We start from the raw sequence: 14208 nt of genomic DNA, 5'->3' as shown, positions 1-14208 counted from the left end.
CAAGATTTCACGTCTAAAAGTTTCCTAATAAGGAAAATATGATTAAATAATAAGAAATAAAATTTCACAAGTAGGTATTTAATATGATCATCTATTTATTCCAACTGTTTACCAATATCATCAGGTGTTGTCTCTGATGCTATCGTCAGAATGATGATAATACAGTTGGATGATATGTATTTTGTTGCTAGTTTTTGTCCTCAATAAAAAATTTTAGACAATTTAATATTGAAGACAATTAAGAAAAGAAATATTTCTTGAAGGAATAAGTAAAAGTCCTTAAAACATTCCAATAAAAGAATCATGCATATATTTAATTAATTGTATATTTTATTATGTAAATGCTCTAAAATTGTAAAATAAATTATGAAAATTTGAAATTATTTTTACAGGTAATTATTAGATATTTTAATATTCTGAATAGTGTTTTATAAAGTGTAATGTATGTATATTAAGCATGAAAAGTTTTGTTCATTTAGCTTTTATAGTAACTGAGGCATACAGTCAACTCTGGATACAGTGAACATTCGGCTATAGTGAACCTAAATTGTTGGTCCCAACACGCATACATTAAAAAGTACATGAACATTTCCAGGCAACGCGTGACGACCTTGCCTCACTCCACCGTCGAAGGATTGCCATTCTGTTCTCAGGCACACTACTCTACTGTTATTTATAATCCTTCACTGTCAAAGGGTTGCCTTTTGTTCTCAGAAACATTTCAATTATGATGGATAGCATCGAAAAAACAGAAAATGAAATTGCCTTTTTTTTTATTAAGGGGGGAAGGACAGAACATAAATGAAGGTAAGATTCTGATAGCTTTCAAACTCCATCAACCCCCTCCCAGTTCCCATTAAGTGACCCGGGAAATTCCAAGGCTGAGTACGCAGTCACACTATAACAGTGTTTGTCATTTCTACCTGAATGTACTGTATAAAAATGTCGAAGAGTAAAGTGTTTTCTTTGGAAGATAAGGCGAATATTATAAGTAACACTGAATGTGGTCTTTCGCAAGCAGACGTGGGTCGACAGCATGGTTTAAGTAAATCAACTGTGAGTAACAGTGTAATTCATTCCACAAAAATGAAATATTTTATACATCTTGATTACACAACTTTTAACACTGTATCACTTCGGAATATGTATGGTAAGACACACAAAAACACACCCCAACGAAATTCTCAACACACAACTCAACTTCAAAACACACACACTCTTTGACTCTACACTATACCACAGGAACACACCCTCACAGGAAACAGAACAAGTGGCGCCAAGACCAACAACGGCCAGTTTTGAAGATGACCCATAAATAGGTCGAAACATGTAAATGAGTTTTGCTGAAATTTAACACAGGAAAGTCTTACCATACATATTCCGAAGAAATATTTTATTTTCTTATTCACAATTTTATTCATTTCTGACATTTAAGATTATGAGAAAGACACTTCGGATATAGTGAACAAAATATGCAAGTCCACAGAGGTTCACTATATCCGGAGTTGACTGTATATATAAATGAATTTCACTAAATTTTTGCAGGCCAATGGTGTACCTCTTCCCTTAACAGAAATAAAAAACAATGTTCTAATATTGGTGTGTACATCTGACTGAAAATTTTACGAGTTACTTAATTTACTAGTCAATGTTTATCACAAAGAATGTGTCACAGATGTTTTAAACGACAATATATAGGCATAACAGATTCTTTAAATTAACAAACAAATCCTGCACCCATCAAAACGTAGAATCGAGTATGTAATGTCAAGTTTCACAAATTTACGAATTAATTTTCATTATTTCTCTCATTTCATGTGCAACTTCTGTTGTTAGGAGAAGGTGGAAATGATTATTGCACAAGTGTAGCAATGATGTGTCACTTGGTACACAGAGCTGTGATACCTGGCCTGTTTTCAACTCAAAAACCGTGTTTATGTCTCGCTTTTGGCTCAAAACATTATGGTCACCCTATATAAGGTACTAGATCATGCAAATTCCTTTTATCAAAATTCGACTTGCCTCCGGCATTCTGATACAGATGCTGAATGCACAGCAAATGGCACTTTGTTTTCTGCGTCTTTCTTCAGCTTATCATACTCCTCTCTCAGTACTGAATATTGACCTTTCATAGTGAGCAAGTCTCCTCGATATTGGTGGAATTTATTCACCAACATTTCATTGTCTTTGGTCAATTCTGCAACTGAATGAAATCATGAAATAAGGGTAATTCTTATAACAATATAAACAATGCAAATTTAATACCGTTTATGGTTCATAAATTCCACTCATTATTATACAAATTGTCTGATTCAAGCCATTCATAAATTGTTTTAAGCATCATGCACAACATGGCTAGAGTGGACATTTTTTCGTCGTTGGAATTCTGTAATTTGCAACGCTTGTATTTTAATTTTAATAATAATTGAAAACAACTAAAATACTAGGGTTGGATAAAAAGTAATGGCAACAGTTCGATATTTCTGACATGGCTTTATTCACAGGGGTACAACATTTACGTACCTTCTATATAGTCGCCCCCCATACTTATTACCTTTTGCCAAATATTTGGAAGGCGTCGTACACTATCAGCGTCCATCTTTGTTAATGTTCCGTACTGACCGCCCTAAAGCACGGATAAGTTCATCTCTGGTATTGTACCGGGTCCCTCGCAGTGGTTCTTTCACTTTGGTGAAAAGATCGTAATCGCATGGATCATATCGGGTGAGTACGGTGGATGTTCCAGTAGTCCGCGTTTTCCGTCTGCCTTGGAGGTACAGCGTGGTGCAGTATTACCCCATCAATGTCATACGCCACAATGAACATCTCCTTCACAGCACTTTGTGTAGGGCGCACTTTCTTTGGACGAGGAGGACCGGGATGCTTCCATTCATTTGATGGGCGTTTCAAGTTTGGTTCATATGAGCGAGTCCAGGTTTCGTCCATAGCGACGATTCGTCCAAGAAAGTCGTCACCTTCCCTTTGGTACCGGTGCAACAAGGCCTTCCCGGAATGCTTTAACCCATCGTGCAACTGTGCGATATGACAACGCTGCATCGCCACATGCTTCACGCAGTCCCTGAAAACATTCTTGTGCACTATGACCTCGTGCCATTTCAATTTTGATCCAGGAATGTTGCTCTAGTTTTGTAAGGATGGTCTCAGGGCGCTCGCACTATCCCTATGAAAGTCAACGTTCTACACACTGCAGTAGATTGACAGAGTACTGTCGCCGCTGGCTGCACTAACTCATCTAACAGTCCTTGTTCATGTCCACACAGCTGGCAACTCTCGAACGCACCATCGTCACGTGACAGCAGTGTTGCCATTACTTTTTATCCAACCTATGTAATAAATAAACATAGACGGATGGGCTGATTAATATACTGTATTGATTCATATGATGTGTTTGAGGAAAGAAACATTAATTTCTAATACGCGGATCTTTCAAGATGGTTCATACCTCTCAGCAGGGTAATGGGTTCTATGAACATTTCGACTGTCTGTGAGGGTTCGATCATGGTTCTTTCATACCCTTTAATTTCGAACTCAAATTCCAGGTGATTCTAGAACATTCTAGTTAAAATTGCTTTAAAATTGAAATATGTAATCGATCAAAACATCACATGAACTAGAATGATCCCTAGAGCCGGTTAGTACGTCTGGCCGCAAAACCAGGTGGCCCGGGTTCGATTCCCGGTCGGGGAAAGTTACCTGGTTGAGGTTTTTTCCAGGGTTTTCTCTCAACCCAATATGAGCAAATGCTGGGTAACTATCGGTGCTGGACCCCAGACTCATTTCCCTGGCATTATCACCTTCAACTCATTCAGACGTTAAATAACCTTTGGCATGTGGCTGTGAGGCCAGCAGTCGGCTGGTCGGTCTTGGCCCTTCGTGGGCTGTAGCACCACGGATTAGTATTAGCAATTTCTAAAGTTTGAAGTTTTAAAAAAATGGAAAAATTTTGTTATTAGTAGCGCCTTCAAAAAATTTAGCCTAGATAATCGAGAGTTTGCTGTATGTTAAAAAATAATGTAATTAAGTTTTGATTCCCCAGGGATAAATACTCGTAGATCAGGTATGAAGTAAATAGATCAACCTTCGAATTAAGTTCTCATGATATATATATTTAGAATTTATACGTTTACTGTTTCACAAAGGATGTAACAATAGAGAATTCTTGAAGATGTGCTAACATCTGAATCTTCAGGTACCGGTACGACAAAAGAATGATAATAACAAATATTGTTTCACAGCAAACTACTTCCTGCAAATAATGAACTTATGTCTAACTAGCTGTACCCGTGTGCTCCGCTGCACTTGTTAGAAATAAATATAAAGTAATTACATAATTAAAATAGTACATCTGGTCCAGGGAACATTCGTGTTTGATAGAAGGATAAATCGTTTAATATATCAATTGATTTAAATTGTATTTAAATAATTAAAATCCGATCATTTTGGTCCAGAGACACTCATTTAGTGCAATGATAATTCCTTTTAACGTATTTCTTAATTGTTATTACATGCAAATAATTAAAATATGATCATTTGGTTCAGAGAACATCCGTTTTTGGTGCAATTTGGTCCCATCAAAATTTTGCTTGGAATGAAACGTATCGGAAATCATTTTTAAAGAAACTTTTGTTATGTAACTTTTTCACAAAAATTAATAATAAGGGGCATATTTCGATTTATTTAATTCAAGCCCCCTTATAACTCCCTTTTAAATAAAGTATTTTGAATGCCATATAGCCTAAAATCTAAGTTACAACAAACTTAATTTATATTTCAATTTTCATATAAATCTGTTCGGCCATTATCGCGTGAAAAGGTAACAAACATCCAGACAGACAGACAGACAGACATACAAACAAAAATTTCAAAAAAGAGATTTTCGGTTTCAGGATGGTTAATTATACATGTTAACACCAATTATTTTTGTAAAATCGAAAATTACCAGAAATTTTGGCTACAGATTTATTATTAGTATAGATTAGGGTAAAACAACTGTGCCTTATTGCTTCTCATAATTCAAAATATCATGAGTACTTCATAATAAAGAACAGTTTGAAGAAGCCCATGAACTGTAAGTAGTATATTACGATTTATTGACTATCAATTATCATTAATCAGTAACAGCACATACATGATTTATTTAAAATATCTGTTAATTATTTTAATATTTCGTGTACATAACTTGACAACTTGAAGGGCAAGCGACAATATCACATTCATTTAAAGTTAAAAATGTTTCAACAAAGAACCCACCTCGTTCATCATAAACTGTTTGTATTTCCTGCAGTTTGTCTTTTTGAAGCTGAATTTGATTTGTAAGCAAATCATTCTGTTCCTGTGCCAGAGAAGCATCCTGCTGTAAAGTCTGCCACGTACCAGATCTTTCTTCTATCTAAAAGAATAAAATTGGCTTCTTTTAATATATTTCATACGAAAAATAATTAATGTAATATACCATATTACACTAACACTATCCTATATTATTAACATATCATCAATTGAAAACTGTGATCCCAAAACTTGCTAAGTACATTTGGCCATTTTTATGATTTAATTAGGTTTTACACCTCTATCATTATATTTTAAGTTTCTTTTCTTCCAAAACAATGCCAATACTTGTCTAAAAGTTTGTGTTCCTAGTCTCCCAGGTAAAACAAATAATTAATGCTCTGTGTCTATGACAGAGTAGAGATGAGACAAATGCCGTTACGAAACATGAAGTCGAACTAAACAATAACTCATGGTACCAGTAATCCACTGTTCTGGATAGGTGTCGAGTGGATGCCCAGGCTCACGGGCTCTATGCAGAGCTCTATTATATAAGGACAACACATGCAACATATCATTGCTGCGGTTAAGTGAGATGTGGTCCACTTTGCAATAGCTTCTCTCTACAAAAATTTCCAACGTTTAGAAATGTCCATATAGAAAACTCGTCCATGCCATAAAAATGTCCTTACCTGAAAAGGTCCACTGTCAGCAAGTCCTCTTCTTAAAAATGCCCTACGTTTTAAAATGTCCATAAATAAATTCGTCCATTTCGCTAAAATGTCCGACAAGGAAAACTGCAAGGAATGTGCTGAAAAATTTATTGTCATTTCAATTATGTTCCGTAATACAAAAGATACATATATTGTTCATCTTGAGGGTCACTATATAATTTCAAATGGTATGATATCGCTCTAAGATATCGAAAAATTTCATTCCTATCTTTGTAATCTTGTTGAAAATTCTCGTTTGATTACTGATATAAGCTACAGTTTATTTACTGGCCGCTTAATATTTGTATGCCCACCAAGGATCTGAGTTGCAGATGGCTAATGAATCGCGAAATGTTCTCGTGATATGCCATCACAAGTCGTTGGGATTGAGAGTGGAATTCTTCAACCACATTATTCATGTGCTGTCCGCCATTAATTACTAATTCATAGACGTTCCATGTCTCAGGAGAAAATCTATGGGGAACTGCTTGCCTTCGCCCTCTTGCTGGATGACCAGTAATATATGTAATTTCAATGTAATATGCCAAGTCCAAGATATCGTCCACAAATCTTTCATTTAATACATCCTCAACAAATTAGCGGAATAAACGACAATCCCATAATTTCCTGTATTTGGTTTCTTACTTCAGGGTTCTCAATACCCAAATATTGTGCCCTCAGACACCTGTTGACTACATTTCTCCATATTGCTTGACTGAAGTGAGAAAGACACCAATTCACTACTGCCTAATGGAATGCCAGTCAACAAGCATTCATATTGGCGATTTCAAAATCAGACATTGTATAGGTAGGATTGCAAGTGAGTTTTAAATGTGCTGAATAATTTTTTATCTCATTACATACAGTGCGGTAAGTATTTTCAGTCTTATTTGCAGTTAGGCAATATACTAAAGGAAATACAAAACCTCAAATGACTCCATGCAATGGCAAAAGCTGAAATTGATTTCGTATGATGGACCTTCTCGTATGATGGGCTGTATAATATGGTGGACCACATAGATGTTGAGCTTTTTTACTCCATGGACAAATTTTATGTAGGAATTTAAATGTTGGACTATTTAGTTTATGGACATTTTCTTGTGGACCTTTTGTACATGTGGACATTTTGTTATGGACATTATAACCTGGAAGCCATTGCTGCACCTCCAAAATCCGCTGTGTGTTTTTTAAAAGATTTTGCAGGACAAAGAAAAAAAAGTATTACCACCTTTAATTCCCTTGATATCCAAAACTATTTTCCGTATAATTACATCATTTTTCTTGTAATGATTGAAATTATACCCAAAATGTCTTTGAAAATCAAGGGAATTGAAAGTGATAATGTTTGTTTCTTTGACCTGCAAAATCTTTTTAAAAACACACAGTGGATTTTGGAGGCACAGCGACAATGTGTTAAGGAAAGGAAACTATTATATGAAGGTAATATCACAGTTTAATATATACAGTTGCGAAGCTTGAGATGATTTTTTGCATTTCTCGCGATAGTTGCTAGCCGCTTGGAGCGCTGTGAGTACTAGGAACAACAGACTGTGTCACAGCCATCGTGATCTAATACAGGCTGTAAGGCAGACCATGTAACTTGCTTCACCCGATCATGAATGGTGGCTTTTAAATCATATAAATTAGTTGGAACGCATAAACAGAACATATGTTTCTCTAAAATGTAGTGTAATTGCAATAATAAAATTTAAAACAATGATTAGGAGACACTTTAGACATAATTCACTTGCGAGTTAAGGTGAAATATTATTTTTGGTGTGAAAATTACGTTGTTCATATGTGTAATACCTCCCTTTATTTGAATTAAATATTGCGAAATTCTTGTACATTCATTTATGCACGATTCAATCATTTTCAGTTGCACAGCACGGATATTTAGATATGTTGAAATTATAGATTATGTTTACTGTACCATTACTTCAATATTCGCAATTATACATTATAATTAAGCATAATGTCATGTATGACACCCGTTACATTCAATTTGTCTGTATTTTAATACTACAATTGAGTACTGAATTATTGTATTTATCTACTTCCTAAGAGACGAAGTAACACAATTGTACGTACACTAATTTCATAGGAGTGGTATGGTAAATTTTCTATCTACAATTAAGGAAGGTAGATGTGCTAAATTAAAATCACAACATAAATTCTTTTTTATTAAACCTCAAAATAGCTTCCATTCTAAACCTAAAATGTTGATGCGAATAGATTATATTAACATGTAAAATTCTCTTCACAATAAAATAACACAGTTTTGTAAATATTTCTGCAACAAATTATGCAATAAGAAGTAAACGGAACTTACGGACACATTACACTAAATAAAACTTAGCAATGATACGCAATAAAGTTATAACATAATATTTCACTGAGCTCCATACATTGAAATAGAAAACCCGAACATACATTATCGTCTGCTCGGGAAAGTGTTTGTGCTGAGGCGATAGTAGTGATCCTGGTGGTCAGCAACTACGAGGGGGATCCAGGAAATAACGACCGTTCGCGCATACCCGCAGCGCAGCTGACTCCCCTTCCTTGTTTGAAGATCAACTGGCTTCCTTAACATGTGTTCTCATAATGTTGTGAGTACTGGTTACAACAAGTCGCCATTGAGCATTTTGTGTTACTTCAAAATGAACGACGTGATTGATAATCCCGCCGACTGTGAGGTGAGGAGTGTGATTCGATTTTTGAATGCCTGACATTTGAAACCTGCAGAAATTTACCGGCAATTGAAAGAAGTGTATGGTGATACTGTAATGAATGAAAGAAATGTGAGAAAATGGTGCGAAATGTTCAACAATGGGCGAACAAATGTCCACGATGAAACTCGACCCGGACGCCCATCACTCATCACAGAAGACCTGAAGACTAAAGTGAACGACAGAATCTTGCAAGACAGGCGCACATCACTCGACGAATTGCATATTGCCTTTCCTGACATTTCTCGTTCTTTGCTTGGTGAAATTGTGTCGCAACATCTTGGCTACCACAAAATCTGTGCACAATGGGTTCCACGGCAACTGAGTGCCAACACAAAACTCAGAGAATGGCCTCAGCATTGACATTCTTGATGCGATATCACACAGATGGAGACACCTTTCTTGATCAAATTGTGACTGGTGATGAGACCTGGGTGTCTCACAACACCCCAGAGACCAAGCCAATCACGTCAGTGGCATCATCCCTCATCACCCAAGAAACCGAGAAAATTCAAACAGACTCTCTCAACACAAAAAATCATGGCTACTGTCTTTTGGGATCGCAAAGGTGTTCTTTTGCTGGATTTCATGCCAAAAGGCACTACGATCAATGCAAATCGTTATTGTGAGACTTTACGAAAACTACGGCGAGCCATCCAAAACAAGAGGCGAGGAATGCTTTCGAGAGGAGTTGTGCTTCTTCATGACAACGCCCGCCCGCACACTTCAACTCGAGAATTGCTGGATCAATTCGGTTGGGAAATCTTTGATCATCCGCCCTATAGTCCAGACCTTGCTCCTAGCGATTTTCACCTTTTCACTAAGCTGAAAGACTTTCTGGGTGGTACGCGTTTTGGAAGTGATGAAGAGTTGAAGAAGACAGTGAACACCTGGCTTAATGAACTGGCGGCAGAGGAGTATAACACGGGAATTCTAAAGCTAGTGAACAGATACGACAAATGTTTAAATGTAGGTGGTGATTATGTAGAGAAGTAAAGGAAGCTTCAGTTATGTAACAGACTTTGTTTTTTCAAATAAATATATATATATATTTTTTAATTATTACAACAAAACGGTCGTTATTTCCTGGATCCCTCCGTATCTATGTTTGCATATTTATTAAGTATTGAGCTTCGCAACTGTATATACTAAACTGTGGTAATATCATGCACTGCAAAGAAATTCAAGAATATTAGCTTGCAAAAAGTAATGAATCAAATGGATTACACAGAGAAGCTAAAAGCAGAACCAGGGCATGTAATGGGCATTGGGAATAACAACACTTTTCTTTTGCTTTACTCTACTTAGATTGTATTTACACTTACTTGTTTATTTGCCTCTTCTAACTCTTGATACAGTTTCTCATTCTCGGCAACAACTTGCTTACAGTTGGCTACGAACTTATTCAAGTCTTGCTCGTAATTATGAATCAGATCATCTTTCTCTTTTATTGTCTCTTGATACGCGTCAAGCAGGGGACCAAGTGCACTTTTGTTGATGTTGTTCCACATTGCTGAAGCTTCCTTGTCTTGAACAGTTGTTGAAATATTCTTCAATGGGGGTAACTCCCCTGTACCACCATGTTTATGAAGTTTCTGTTGATACCTGTCCACTTCAATATTTAACCTATATACAAGATTCTTAAGCATTGTAACATCTTCGTCGAGCTCTTGATTTTTTGCCTGCAAGCTATTCATTTGTTCTATATCATTTGTGTGACGATTCTCTAATTTCTCTAACTCCGTTCCACATTTACCTAACTGTGTTTCTAGATCCCTATTACTTCTTTCAAGTTTTAGAACCTCAGCCATAAGTCTCTCAATATGTTCATCTTTCTTGCGAAGAGTTTCATCAACGGCAGCTGAAATATAAAAACAAGATTCTAAACAAACGCACTTTATTAAGCTTTCTGGTTGTCAACGACGGGTTTTTAAGGGGCAAGGAAACTCCTTGCAATGGCTGTCTGTGGAAAGATATCAGTGGAGGTCTCGTGTCGTAGATTTATACACTCCAATCTCGTATTCTGATGTGAGATGAGACACGGTTTCTCTTTCCCCAAACCATTCAATTATACACTTTTTTTTCCATTCTTAGCACAATGAAATTTCTTTTGACACCCATACAAAACATTAAATTAAATTAAATTTTCATATAGAAGTTATACAGTACGACAATTCAAATTACGTAAAATAGTATATTATTTTGTTTTATTGAGGAATTACTTGTCAATAAGTTTATTACGTACAATATATTTAATTTTATTTCAATCGGTAATTATGTATGGAATTATAGGATGGGGTAGCTCATTTAAATCCAATTTTAATCCACTTTATTTATTACAGAAGAAAATAATTAAAATATGTCTTCATAAACCTATTGATTTTCCATCTCAAAATTTGTTTCTAGACTTTAATGTACTTAACATAAGACAAATTTATTATATTGTATTAATAAAATTCATACATAAAAATCGAAATAATTTTGAATTGTATTCTCATAGTTATGAAACAAAAGGTATGAATTCTTTAAGATTGTTTGAACCAAAATGCAACACTGTTACAGTATTTAATCACAGTAGTAATTTAGGCCCAAGAATATATAACAAATTTATATTTAAATATCCTAATCTTGTCAATTCTAATAGTTCTAATATTAAATTTAAAAAGTTATGTATGGATTTTATAAAAAATGGAAAAATTGTAAATTTAAATTTATATACTATAATTGCACAGTAGACATAAGACAAATTGTATTGTATAATCATTAATTTCAATTCAGGAATCCGCCCCTGAGCACGAGTTCTACTCTTTCAGGGGTGAGCTAAAGTTTTTCTGTATATATTATATTTTATGTTACAATTATTAGCAAAATAACAAATAAATAATAAATAATACTGTGTAAGGGAAAAAGCTTGTAATAAGACTCTCTAGAAAAAAAAAATAACGTGGTAATACAATGTGCAGAAGCCAAATGACCTGGAAATGTACAAAACTTGCCAGACATGTTCAAACATTTTTAACAAGAGCCAGAACAGGTCACATTGTCACTCAATTGTACCTACACCGATTTCACATTTCTGATAATCATACTTGTCTGTAGTGTAATAATCATGATGAACATCTGGAACACATTCTTCTATACTGTCCATCCATAAACCACAAAAGAAGTAAATTAAAATCATCAGTACCAGTTGCAGAAGACACAGCCCTGCAGTATATATTGACTACACCCCAACTCTGGCTACTAGCAACAGGCATCTATAATGAACACCGATCAAAATATCCCTCATTTCTCGTGAAAAACAACAACTGACTAGACTACAATGGACTTTATGTTGTCAGCAAACAGCTGGATACATTAAGAAGATTGATTGATTGATGCTTTCTGGCTCTAAAAGCCTTCATGTTTAAATGAACAGTAATTTTGTGTAGAGTTCATTGTCATATTTAAATTACTCAGTTATATTAATTCCAGAGGCAATCCCACACAACTTACGCCACTGTTAGTGATGTATAACGGGAGATAATTGAAAAGATATGAAATAATCATTGTTGATTTAGAACACCCACTATTACGTCTTCAGTGAAACAGTCCTGAGCATTGGCAGTCTCATTTATAGATACCCACAGAAACCAATTCTGTAATTTTCTTTGTATAGCTAACATTACATTTTTGCAAAAATGAGTAACATAATATGTTTTACGCAAGGTACTTTTGTCAGGCACATATTGTTTAGTGTACTTTTAAGAAACTGTTATAAAATAGGAATATTTAGTTTAGTTTGTTATTGTGTTAATAAGTTAAACTCTTAACATCAGTCGACCAAAACTGTTAATTTTAAAGTCGTTTAAAAGAATGTTTAGGTATTTTATCCAGTGGCAGCTGATTGACTGAGGCAAGTGAGGCTGGGCCTCAGTCACTTGCTAAATAAGTATGTAATAAATTTTCAATCTTAAGACATATCAACTTGCAAATGTTTATTTGCTATTTAATAAGATATATGAACGTTTTCGCTGTTTGGGGCATCCTCAGATATAACAAAAACAATGTAATCTGAAACCTATAATAATAAATTATGCAAATAACAAAGCAGAAGAATTCTTCATTGCCTACTACCATAATAAAGATCAAAATATAATTAACGAAAATTTATTAAACTTTAAAAATCCACTGTATGCAATTTAAAATAGACCCACTCACACTGATTGTAATACGCCATTCAAATAGTTCCTCTCAAATCACTCCGCTGCCACACACCTCAACACACACAAGATTATCTAGGCCTCGGTTCTCTTAAAACCACCAACACATCAACACCAACACACACAAATGTAAGTATTCGAATACTAATAAATTCATTAAATAATTACATCCTACCCTCATAGCAAATTGTAAATTAGTAATTAATATTCTTATTATTTATTCATAGAATATCTTCATTTAGATACTTCAATAAATCTGATGACACGCAATAGCCATAAGCAATAGGATGTCATCAAATCAGAGTAATCACCAATGTCAAACAACACCCATTTCATAGCGAACGATTTCTGTAAGTAATCTTATTATTATCGCTGCCTTAAATCACTTACATATATTTGGATTATAGCTCGTCTAATTATTATAAATTATAATGTTGATTTTCTCTACTTAACTTTCAGTGAATGATTGAAATTCATACCTAACTTACGATTTATCTACTACGAAAATCATCGTATACTCCACGACATCCACAACCAACGAGCATTCAGTTCAAATAATATCTCAATAATCTGATTACACATAACAATCATTTACAATTAATAAGATGTCACCAAATCAGATAACAAATTAAAACAGCAATCTCCAACATAACATTTGGTTCATTAGCGAACGTTTTTCAGTAAGTAGTCCTATAATTATCTGCGTCTCTATATAATAATTTGTATATAATATAATAACGCGCATATATTTTTGCACTTACCATTTCTCCATCTTAACTTTCAGATGAAACATATATAACACACGAACATCAACCTACGCAATTATCGTATATCCTACGACAACTAATGAGTACTCTTAATATATTTATTTTATCAATTAGCATTATAAATTTTAACATTATTGACAAATTTTAATCATAATTGTATATTTTATTTGTAACATGAGCTATATGTATAAAATATCCGTCCAATTCAATTAAAAATCTATAGATTATATTAACAATTATCCTGTATTATGTCACATTTTACATAAAGCTCATGAATATCATATATTACATATATAAATTGTTCTTTATTCTTTGTTATTTGCATAATTTATTATTATAGGTTTCAGATTACATTGTTTTTGTTATATCTGAGGATGCCCCAAACGGCGAAAACGTTCACATATCTTATTAAATAGCAAATAAACATTTGCAAGTTGATATGTCTTAAGATTGAAAATTTATTATATACTTATTTAGTAATTCACCAGGCATATTGAAATATAAAAATGAA

At 34.3% G+C, this 14208-nt stretch overlaps 1 protein-coding gene across 5 annotated transcripts in view; it reads right to left on the bottom strand.

The window, feature by feature from the left end:
• Cep89 (Centrosomal protein 89kDa) overlaps nt 1–14208 on the bottom strand; it is a 41500-nt gene that overhangs the window by 11621 nt on the left and 15671 nt on the right. For 4 of the 5 annotated variants that reach the window (XM_069826973.1, XM_069826978.1, XM_069826975.1 and 1 more), the window contains 3 exons: nt 10054–10589; nt 5272–5410; nt 2023–2203 (listed from right to left, as the gene is read on the bottom strand). In XM_069826973.1, the coding sequence (XP_069683074.1) occupies nt 2023–2203; nt 5272–5410; nt 10054–10589 (856 nt within the window). The remainder of the gene's footprint in view (nt 1–2022; nt 2204–5271; nt 5411–10053; nt 10590–14208) is intronic. The other variant, XM_069826974.1, reaches the window with a different exon arrangement.

Source organism: Periplaneta americana, chromosome 5 (genome assembly GCF_040183065.1).
Source record: "Periplaneta americana isolate PAMFEO1 chromosome 5, P.americana_PAMFEO1_priV1, whole genome shotgun sequence".
In the NCBI taxonomy this organism is placed as follows: Eukaryota; Metazoa; Arthropoda; class Insecta; order Blattodea; family Blattidae; genus Periplaneta; species Periplaneta americana.
The sequence above is the reverse complement of the archived record's forward strand: the minus strand, read 5'-3'. Positions and strand labels throughout refer to the sequence as shown.